Source organism: Procambarus clarkii, chromosome 22 (assembly GCF_040958095.1).
Source record: "Procambarus clarkii isolate CNS0578487 chromosome 22, FALCON_Pclarkii_2.0, whole genome shotgun sequence".
NCBI lineage: Eukaryota > Metazoa > Arthropoda > Malacostraca > Decapoda > Cambaridae > Procambarus > Procambarus clarkii.
In genome coordinates, this window is record NC_091171.1 from 18548163 (window position 1) to 18560503 (window position 12341).

A 12341-nucleotide genomic window follows, 5' to 3' on the forward strand; every position below is an offset into this window, starting at 1 on the left:
CCAAGAGGGCATTTGAAGGCATAGACGACGTTAGTCTCTTTTAAAGCGTTCTGTTTTGTGTCTGGAGAGTTTCTCATGAGTAGGCTGGCCGTTTTTCTGGTTTTATAGTAAATTGTCAGTTGTATCTTCTGATTTTTGTCTGTAGGGATAACGTTTCTATTAACAATATCTTTCAGGACCCTTTCCTCCGTTTTATGAGCTGTGGAAAAGAAGTTCCTGTAAAATAGTCTAATAGGGGGGTATAGGTGTTGTGTTAGTTGTCTCTTCAGAGGTTGCATGGCGTTTCACTTTCCTTCTTATGATGTCTTCGACGAAACCATTGGAGAAGCCGTTGTTGACTAGGACCTGCCTTACCCTACAGAGTTCTTCATCGACTTGCTTCCATTCTGAGCTGTGGCTGAGAGCACGGTCGACATATGCGTTAACAACACTCCTCTTGTACCTGTCTGGGCAGTCGCTGTTGGCATTTAGGCACATTCCTATGTTCGTTTCCTTAGTGTAGACTATTAATACCACCTCTTGTTCTGTCTTGTGTTGATGAAATTAATACCCTATTAATGCCACCTCACCCCATCCACCTCTCTCAAATGTAGATATAAAATCGGAGATGCGTAAGTTCTATTCAGTTGTGTATTTGTAAACTAAAGTCTTTGAAAATGTAATAAGTTTTACGAAACGCGCTCGTGTCGCGTCAGACTAGAAATAAAAATGAATTTTGGAGATTTGATTTTTGATTTACCTCCAACAGTGAAAAGAAATGTACGAAAGATTGAGAAAATTCGTGTTAGAATTATTAATCTTACTTTTTCGGTCATATTTAATAATATATGTCTACAGGAAAGACTGCTACCAAAATATACTAATATATATATATATATATATATATAACTGAAAACTCACACCCCAGAAGTGACTCGAACCCATACTCCCAGAAGCAACGCAACTGGTATGTACAAGATGCCTTAATCCACTTGACCATCACGACCGGACATAATGAGGTGATAGCCGAGGCTATATGAACCACCCCACCGCCGGCACTCGGATAGTTATCTTGGGCATAGCATTTTACCAAATCACCTCATTCTTTGGGGCACACGTGAGGAACACAAATGCGAACAAGCCTGAATGGTCCCCAGGACATATGCAACTGAAAACTCACACCCCAGAAGTGACTCGAACCCATACTCCCAGAAGCAACGCAACTGGTATGTACAAGATGCCTTAATCCACTTGACCATCACGACCGGACATAATGAGGTGATAGCCGAGGCTATATGAACCACCCCACCGCCGGCACTCGGATAGTTATCTTGGGCATAGCATTTTACCAAATCACCTCATTCTTTGGGGCACACGTGAGGAACACAAATGCGAACAAGCCTGAATGGTCCCCAGGACATATGCAACTGAAAACTCACACCCCAGAAGTGACTCGAACCCATACTCCCAGAAGCAACGCAACTGGTATGTACAAGATGCCTTAATCCACTTGACCATCACGACCGGACATAATGAGGTGATAGCCGAGGCTATATGAACCACCCCACCGCCGGCACTCGGATAGTTATCTTGGGCATAGCATTTTACCAAATCACCTCATTCTTTGGGGCACACGTGAGGAACACAAATGCGAACAAGCCTGAATGGTCCCCAGGACATATGCAACTGAAAACTCACACCCCAGAAGTGACTCGAACCCATACTCCCAGAAGCAACGCAACTGGTATGTACAAGATGCCTTAATCCACTTGACCATCACGACCGGCTATCACCTCATTATGTCCGGTCGTGATGGTCAAGTGGATTAAGGCATCTTGTACATACCAGTTGCGTTGCTTCTGGGAGTATGGGTTCGAGTCACTTCTGGGGTGTGAGTTTTCAGTTGCATATGTCCTGGGGACCATTCAGGCTTGTTCGCATTTGTGTTCCTCACGTGTGCCCCAAAGAATGAGGTGATTTGGTAAAATGCTATGCCCAAGATAACTATCCGAGTGCCGGCGGTGGGGTGGTTCATATAGCCTCGGCTATCACCTCATTATGTCCGGTCGTGATGGTCAAGTGGATTAAGGCATCTTGTACATACCAGTTGCGTTGCTTCTGGGAGTATGGGTTCGAGTCACTTCTGGGGTGTGAGTTTTCAGTTGCATATGTCCTGGGGACCATTCAGGCTTGTTCGCATTTGTGTTCCTCACGTGTGCCCCAAAGAATGAGGTGATTTGGTAAAATGCTATGCCCAAGATAACTATCCGAGTGCCGGCGGTGGGGTGGTTCATATAGCCTCGGCTATCACCTCATTATGTCCGGTCGTGATGGTCAAGTGGATTAAGGCATCTTGTACATACCAGTTGCGTTGCTTCTGGGAGTATGGGTTCGAGTCACTTCTGGGGTGTGAGTTTTCAGTTGCATATGTCCTGGGGACCATTCAGGCTTGTTCGCATTTGTGTTCCTCACGTGTGCCCCAAAGAATGAGGTGATTTGGTAAAATGCTATGCCCAAGATAACTATCCGAGTGCCGGCGGTGGGGTGGTTCATATAGCCTCGGCTATCACCTCATTATGTCCGGTCGTGATGGTCAAGTGGATTAAGGCATCTTGTACATACCAGTTGCGTTGCTTCTGGGAGTATGGGTTCGAGTCACTTCTGGGGTGTGAGTTTTCAGTTGCATATGTCCTGGGGACCATTCAGGCTTGTTCGCATTTGTGTTCCTCACGTGTGCCCCAAAGAATGAGGTGATTTGGTAAAATGCTATGCCCAAGATAACTATCCGAGTGCCGGCGGTGGGGTGGTTCATATAGCCTCGGCTATCACCTCATTATGTCCGGTCGTGATGGTCAAGTGGATTAAGGCATCTTGTACATACCAGTTGCGTTGCTTCTGGGAGTATGGGTTCGAGTCACTTCTGGGGTGTGAGTTTTCAGTTGCATATGTCCTGGGGACCATTCAGGCTTGTTCGCATTTGTGTTCCTCACGTGTGCCCCAAAGAATGAGGTGATTTGGTAAAATGCTATGCCCAAGATAACTATCCGAGTGCCGGCGGTGGGGTGGTTCATATAGCCTCGGCTATCACCTCATTATGTCCGGTCGTGATGGTCAAGTGGATTAAGGCATCTTGTACATACCAGTTGCGTTGCTTCTGGGAGTATGGGTTCGAGTCACTTCTGGGGTGTGAGTTTTCAGTTGCATATGTCCTGGGGACCATTCAGGCTTGTTCGCATTTGTGTTCCTCACGTGTGCCCCAAAGAATGAGGTGATTTGGTAAAATGCTATGCCCAAGATAACTATCCGAGTGCCGGCGGTGGGGTGGTTCATATAGCCTCGGCTATCACCTCATTATGTCCGGTCGTGATGGTCAAGTGGATTAAGGCATCTTGTACATACCAGTTGCGTTGCTTCTGGGAGTATGGGTTCGAGTCACTTCTGGGGTGTGAGTTTTCAGTTGCATATGTCCTGGGGACCATTCAGGCTTGTTCGCATTTGTGTTCCTCACGTGTGCCCCAAAGAATGAGGTGATTTGGTAAAATGCTATGCCCAAGATAACTATCCGAGTGCCGGCGGTGGGGTGGTTCATATAGCCTCGGCTATCACCTCATTATGTCCGGTCGTGATGGTCAAGTGGATTAAGGCATCTTGTACATACCAGTTGCGTTGCTTCTGGGAGTATGGGTTCGAGTCACTTCTGGGGTGTGAGTTTTCAGTTGCATATGTCCTGGGGACCATTCAGGCTTGTTCGCATATATATATATATATATATATATATATATATATATATATATATATATATATATATATATATAAACTTTCTATAGAAAGTATATAAAATGCAGTACATCTCATTTTCACGTATAAATTCCCTGAGGATAAAACTTGGGTTCTAAAATCATAGCGGCTCAAAACGTTATGTCCCGTTTTCTAATCGTAGGTCCTCGGTTACGTTAGGTTTGGGCAATTTAGTACATCAATTTAGTGACGTTGGAATACACCAAAGGACTTGTTGAAGATGGCACTGTTCGGTCTGGCTAGCAGCTGGCCGGGTGCCATGTTCTGATAACCTTCCCCTTTAGTTAAGGGGATCTCGATTTGCCCAACAGGCGTCCTGTCCCCGCCAATGGGAACGAAACTATAATGAAGCAAAGAACTGAGAGTCTGATGTTGTTTCTGGGCAGATTTGGTGCGCGACTCAATGTCTAGGGAACTGAAGTACCTGAGGGCCCCAGACACAGCAGTATCGCTCCGCAGACTTCACTCCGGTTGTCCACCCCGAGCCATACTTATTATATGCCATTGTATGACTAACCATCCTGTGTGATGGGGATTTTAGCATCACGTAGCTAGCTTTTTGACACGCTGTATTCCTCTTCATATAGTCTAGGTCTAGGGCAGCTGCACAAATGCAGATGTACCTAAATGTGTTAATAACAATAAAAAAAGTCATGTAAACTGGGTATAGGAACTGGTCAAGATCTCTCCCTACTGTATGTTGGTTCGAGTGCCTGCAGCTTTCCAATCACTTTAACAACTCCCGTGATCTTCATGTTATCCTCATAATGTGACTGAAATTTGCCAGTGCTGGTTACTGATCACATGCCCCTGTATGACTGACCGTACATCCTTACAGATGGAGATTTGTTAGCACCACGTACCTAGCTCTAGATACACACTACGTAACCCTTTATATATTCTAAAGCAACTTCATAAATGCAGATGAACGTACATAAATATCTTAATAAAAATAAGACCTCTCTTGCACACAACATCAGGGTTCTTCAAAATCACCCCCGCCCCCCCCCCCCCCTTTCCTGTTTCCACAACACCATCGCCTGCCCTCACCACCATATTCCTGGGCTTGTTGGAAACTGTGTGACATGTAGTTAGTATACAACAAGATAACAGCTCAGCCAATTCAAAGCTTTTCACTCGGTCAAGACGCACTGTATTATTTTAAGGAGATTATAATTAATCAAATTTTCATCAAAATGCATCATTTTACAATTTATATCTTTGGTGTGAGTGGTGGGCCAGACTGTCCCGTGTGACTGGTGGGCCAGACTGTCCAGTGTGACTGGTGGGCCAGACTGTTCAGTGTGACTGGTGGGTGTGACTGTCCAGTATGACTGGTGGGCCAGACTGTCGAGTCTGACCGTGAAAGACATGTCACTTTCCAACACTGGGTCACGACTCGTACTTAAAGAACCCTGAAATACATTACTGAATGTCCAGCCATTTGACTCTTGAGACCTTCCATTATGATGTACTTGGAGATTTGCAGTTACAATATTCACATTAAGTTATTAGTAGCAGTTACTATATTCACAGTCCTGATGAGCTAGTTGCACAATACAGTGCACGTCGTCACATCAACAATGGGCTCGAGACCGACCATAAGTACAGTCTAAGTTAAGCAACTGACATATGAAGAGAGCTAGTGTCACAGTTGATATGTTTATCCTGCACACCGCCCCTGCCCCCGCCCCCCTTCCAGTGGGCAGCAGTGGATAGGTTACAGTCACTCTGGTACTACCTACAGTTAGCAAACTGGGGACATATGGCTAAACAATCCACTGAAACATTATCTAACACCGTGCAGAGTTACACAAAAAAATTAAATTAAAAATTTACAAGATGTTGAAAGTTATCTATTTGCACGCACGCACACACCTACCTACCAGGGGAGCCGGTCGGCCGAGCAGACAGCACGCTGGACTTGTGATCCTGTGGCCCTGGGTTCGATCCCTGGCGCCGGCGAGAAACATTGGGTAGAGTTTCATTCACCCTATGCCCCTGTTACCTAGCAGTATAATAGGTACCTGGGTGTTAGTCAGCTGTCACGGGCTGCTTCCTGGGGGTGGAGGCCTGGTCGAGGACCGGGCCGCGGGGACACTAAAAAGCCCCGAAATCATCTCAAGATAACCTCTGTTCATCTAGCAGTGTAAATAGGTACCTAGGAGGTTGACTACTATTGTGGGTTGCATCCTGGGATATCAGTAATTGGCCTTGTAGATGACTTAGATATCATGCGACTGGAATGGTGGGGGAGCAAGAGCTCGCTCGATCCTCCAGGCACAAATAGGTGAATACAAATAAACGAACGCAAAATCACACGCACGTGTACGTTAATTTGTCAATAATATAGATACAGATGTGTGGACAGTAATGTAGAGTTTATATAATGTATATTACCGACCAGCACAGTCTAGGAACATTAACTGGTAAACACAATAACTTTTTTACTTGGTTCAGATGGTTGTGGTTGGTTGTTGCCAAGCTCATGCTGCAGGCCTGTCCTGCCTCACCCTGGCTCACACTGCAGGCCTGTCCTGCCTCACCCTGGCTCACACTGCAGGCCTGTCCTGCCTCACCCTGGCTCACACTGCAGGCCTGTCCTGGCTCACACTGCAGGCCTGTCCTGCCTCACCCTGGCTCACACTGCAGGCCTGTCCTGCCTCACCCTGGCTCACACTGCAGGCCTGTCCTGCCTCACCCTGGCTCACACTGCAGGCCTGTCCTGCCTCACCCTGGCTCACACTGCAGGCCTGTCCTGCCTCACCCTGGCTCACACTGCAGGCCTGTCCTGCCTCACCCTGGCTCACACTGCAGGCCTGTCCTGCCTCACCCTGGCTCACACTGCAGGCCTGTCCTGCCTCACCCTGGCTCACACTGCAGGCCTGTCCTGCCTCACCCTGGCTCACACTGCAGGCCTGTCCTGCCTCACCCTGGCTCACACTGCAGGCCTGTCCTGCCTCACCCTGGCTCACACTGCAGGCCTGTCCTGCCTCACCCTGGCTCACACTGCAGGCCTGTCCTGCCTCACACTGCAGGCCTGTCCTGCCTCACCTTGGCTCACACTGCAGGCCTGTCCTGCCTCACCCTGGCTCACACTGCAGGCCTGTTCTGCCTCACCCTGGCTCACACTGCAGGCCTGTCCTGCCTCACCCTGGCTCACACTGCAGGCCTGTCCTGCCTCACCCTGGCTCACACTGCAGGCCTGTCCTGCCTCACCCTGGCTCACACTGCAGGCCTGTCCTGCCTCACCCTGGCTCACACTGCAGGCCTGTCCTGCCTCACCCTGGCTCACACTGCAGGCCTGTCCTGCCTCACCCTGGCTCACACTGCAGGCCTGTCCTGCCTCACACTGCAAGCCTGTCCTGCCTCACCCTGACTCACACTGCAGGCCTGTCCTGCCTCACCCTGGCTCACAATACAGGCCTGTCCTGCCTCACCCTGGCTCACACTGCAGGCCTGTCCTGCGTCACCCTGGCTCACACTGCAGGCCTGTCCTGCCTCACGCTCGCTCACACTGCAGGCCTGTCCTGCCTCACCCTGACTCACACAGCAGGCCTGACCTGCCTCACACTGCAGGCCTGTCCTGCCTCACCCTCGCTCACACTGCAGGCCTGTCCTGCCTCACCCTGGCTCACACTGCAGGCCTGTCCTGCCTCACCTTGGCTCACACTGCAGGCCTGTCCTGCCTCACCCTGGGTCACACTGCAGGCCTGTCCTGCCTCACACTGCAGGCCTGTCCTGCCTCACCTTGGCTCACACTGCAGGCCTGTCCTGCCTCACCCTCGCTCACACTGCAGGCCTGTCCTGCCTCACCCTCGCTCACACTGCAGGCCTGTCCTGCCTCACCCTCGCTCACACTGCAGGCCTGTCATGCCTCACCCTGGCTTACACTGCAGGCCTGTCCTGCCTCACCCTCGCTCACACTGCAGGCCTGTCCTGCCTCACCTTGGCTCACACTGCAGGCCTGTCCTGCCTCACCCTCGCTCACACTGCAGGCCTGTCATGCCTCACCCTGGCTCACACTGCAGGCCTGTCCTGCCTCACCTTGGCTCACACTGCAGGCCTGTCCTGCCTCACCCTGGCTCACACTGCAGGCCTGTCATGCCTCACCCTGGCTCACACTGCAGGCCTGTCCTGCCTCACCTTGGCTCACACTGCAGGCCTGTCCTGCCTCACCTTGGCTCACACTGCAGGCCTGTCCTGCCTCACCCTCGCTCACACTGCAGGCCTGTCATGCCTCACCCTGGCTCACACTGCAGGCCTGTCCTGCCTCACCCTCGCTCACACTGCAGGCCTGTCCTGCCTCACCTTGGCTCACACTGCAGGCCTGTCCTGCCTCACCCTCGCTCACACTGCAGGCCTGTCATGCCTCACCCTGGCTCACACTGCAGGCCTGTCCTGCCTCACCTTGGCTCACACTGCAGGCCTGTCCTGCCTTACCTTGGCTCACACTGCAGGCCTGTCCTGCCTCACCTTGGCTCACACTGCAGGCCTGTCCTGCCTCACCCTCGTTCACATACCACCTCGGGATACAGTCGGCAGTGGATGAAAATATTTGGTTCCCCGATATCGGTGTCATGGAGCCTGTTAGTCTTATCGAGGCCCCCCCCCTCCCTAGGTCTACCGTCACAAGGATGCAACCCACAATAATTGCCTCGCTCCCGGGTACCTATTTACTGTTAGGTGAATAGAGGCATCGTATGAAGGGAAATGTGCAATAAAGTTCAAAACAGCGCGGGAAACGAACCTGGACATTTTGCTTGTATGCCGACTGCGTAGACTACTGCCCTACTGAACATTTTTGGTACAAAAGCGTTAACAATAATATTTCAAAGTAAGAACAACGTATACAATACATGATTTATTACATAAACTGTGTGTGACTAGAAGCGGCATCCCGGGCCAGTAAGCTCCGCCCACCCACTCTACCTTTATAACCTGGAGGACTCGGCCAGTGTGGTCACACCCGCTCTCCGCGGCGCCACTCTCACTCCTGGCGCGCGTGCCCTTACACCCGCACTCTCCCTCTGTACCACACTGTAGCCACCCGAGTCCGCTCAAAAACTAGCCGACAGTGTAGGATAAATCCACAGCAGACCGTACCGCGATATTCGCTGGTCAGTGCTAGTAGTGATCTACAAGACTTGTGTGTTGTCCTTCAATTGCTGCCAGACATAAAGAAGAAATCTACAGTATGGTAAGATCTCTGGTACGTCCACCACTCTTTTCTTTGTTAAAACTCCGTTGTATATGAGTGTGAGCATAAGTGGAGTGTTTATTTTTCGTACCAAACATTATAAGCCCTCGATCATTGTGCTGTAATTTCATTTTTTGCACAGAAGCGTGGGAATATTAGCTGGAGATACTTGTTAATGGCGGGATTGAAGAGGGACAATGGGCAGCATACACTATCACAGGTGTCTAAGAGAGGGATAGAGTGGTGGTATATTATTTTGATAATCACCACACCATGGGAACTACTGTCATAATTCTAAGGGGATTCTATATGTCCCAGCAGCTGGAATTCTTTCCTAGTTTAATACTGTGATTTTTTTTACGCAATGAAGAAAACAATGAACCAGAAAGTTATAACTTTAAATCCCAACGAAGAGCTACACACAGAAACCCCAGTGAGCAGGTATTACTGACACGGAAGTGGTCCAGGCCAGTAGGCTCCGTATAAACCAACATTTTATCTTATTTTAAAAAGGTTTGGTTCAGCGCGTTAAAAGAAAAGCGCCAGGCTCTGCCACTGGCCACTGGTGGCACTACACCACACCACAAGACCACTGGTGGCACTACACCACACCACAAGACCACTGGTGGCACTACACCACACCACAAGACCACTGGTAGCACTACACCACACAAGACCACTGGTAGCACTACACCACACAACAAGACCACTGGTAGCACTACACCACACCACAAGACCACTGGTGGCACTACACCACACCACAAGACCACTGGTGGCACTACACCACACAAGACCACTGGTGGCACTACACCACACAACAAGACCACTGGTGGCACTACACCACACAACAAGACCACTGGTGGCACTACACCACACAACAAGACCACTGGTGGCACTACACCACACCACAAGACCACTGGTAGCACTACACCACACAAGACCACTGGTAGCACTACACCACACCACAAGACCACTGGTGGCACTACACCACACAAGACCACTGGTGGCACTACACCACACAACAAGACCACTGGTGGCACTACACCACACAACAAGACCACTGGTAGCACTACACCACACCACAAGACCACTGGTGGCACTATACCACACAACAAGACCACTGGTGGCACTACACCACACAAGACCACTGGTGGCACTACACCACACAACAAGACCACTGGTGGCACTATACCACACAACAAGACCACTGGTGGCACTACACCACACAACAAGACCACTGGTGGCACTACACCACACCACAAGACCACTGGTGGCACTACACCACACAACAAGACCACTGGTGGCACTACACCACACAACAAGACCACTGGTGGCACTACACCACACAACAAGACCACTGGTGGCACTACACCACACAACAAGACCACTGGTAGCACTACACCACACAACAAGACCACTGGTGGCACTACACCACACCACAAGACCACTGGTGGCACTACACCACAACAAGACCACTGGTGGCACTACACCACACAACAAGACCACTGGTGGCACTACACCACACAAGACCACTGGTGGCACTACACCACACCACAAGACCACTGGTGGCACTACACCACACCACAAGACCACTGGTAGCACTACACCACACAAGACCACTGGTGGCACTACACCACACCACAAGACCACTGGTGGCACTACACCACACCACAAGACCACTGGTGGCACTACACCACACCACAAGACCACTGGTGGCACTACACCACACCACAAGACCACTGGTGGCACTACACCACACAACAAGACCACTGGTGGCACTACACCACACCACAAGACCACTGGTGGCACTACACCACACAAGACCACTGGTAGCACTACACCACACAACAAGACCACTGGTGGCACTACACCACACCACAAGACCACTGGTGGCACTACACCACACAACAAGACCACTGGTGGCACTACACCACACCACAAGACCACTGGTAGCACTACACCACACAAGACCACTGGTGGCACTACACCACACCACAAGACCACTGGTGGCACTACACCACACCACAAGACCACTGGTAGCACTACACCACACAACAAGACCACTGGTGGCACTACACCACAACAAGACCACTGGTAGCACTACACCACACCACAAGACCACTGGTGGCACTACACTACACCACAAGACCACTGGTGGCACTACACCACACCACAAGACCACTGGTGGCACTACACCACACAAGACCACTGGTGGCACTACACCACACCACAAGACCACTGGTGGCACTACACCACACCACAAGACCATTGGTGGCACTACACCACACCACAAGACCACTGGTAGCACTACACCACACCACAAGACCACTGGTGGCACTACACCACACCACAAGACCACTGGTAGCACCACAAGACAACATTACACTCAACAAGTGTCAACACAAATTGATCAGTCCCTATGGTCCTCATAGTCCCCAACATGGTCCTGACAACTGAGTGGACAGCGCTTCGGATTCGTAGGCCTGAGGTTACGGGTTCGATCCCAGGTGGAGGCGGAAACAACTGGGCAGAGATTTTTTCACCCTGATGCTCCTGTTACCTGTGAGTAAATAGGTACCCGGGACTTAGACAGTTGCTACGGGCTGCTTCTTGGGGGTGTGTAACAAAAAGGAGGCCTGGTTGAGGACCGGGCCGCGGGGACGCTAAGCCCCGAAATCATCTCAAGATAATTTAGTAAAGCATTCGTCAGGCGCTTCGCGAGCGCTTTGGCCTGGGTATCGTATCCTAGCCAGGAAGGATTAACTGGGCGCCAATCCTTATCTGTAGCCTCTGTTCACCCAGCAGATTTTTTTTTTAATTTATTTCTACGATTTGGCGGGTCGTATTCCGGGGAAAAATAAGGATTAAGAACCTGCTCGAAATGCTAAGCATGGTAGTGGTTTTACAAGACTGTAAGAACGATACTTCCCTTGGAACTCTCCGTATACCAACACTTCTGTCAGTCTGTCAACAATGTCCCACATCGTATGGCTTTGTTTAGTGATATAATGCGGACACCCTCTGGCAACACGCTGTTGGGAGCAACTGACAACCCCTGACAACACACTGTTGGGAGCAACTGACACCCCCTGACAACACATTGTTGGGAACAACTGACACCCCTGACAACACACTGTTGGGAACAACTGACACACCCTGACAACACACTGTTGGGAGCAACTGACACACCCTGACAACACACTGTTGGGAGCAACTGACACACCCTGACAACACACTGTTGGGAACAACTGACACACCCTGACAACACACTGTTGGGAACAACTGACACACCCTGACAACACACTGTTGGGAACAACTGACACCCCTGACAACACACTGTTGGGAACAACTGACACACCCTGAC

At 50.3% G+C, this 12341-nt stretch overlaps 1 protein-coding gene across 3 annotated transcripts in view; it reads left to right on the forward strand.

Moving 5' to 3' along the window:
* The first annotated feature begins 8713 nt into the window (after positions 1-8713).
* LOC123757806 (protein spaetzle) overlaps positions 8714-12341 on the forward strand; it is a 163142-nt gene continuing 159514 nt past the window's right edge. For 2 of the 3 annotated variants that reach the window (XM_045741663.2, XM_045741644.2), the window contains exon 1: positions 8714-8989. In XM_045741663.2, coding sequence (XP_045597619.1) covers positions 8975-8989 — 15 coding nt within the window. In that variant the 5' untranslated portion in view covers positions 8714-8974. The remainder of the gene's footprint in view (positions 8990-12341) is intronic. The other variant, XM_045741654.2, reaches the window with a different exon arrangement.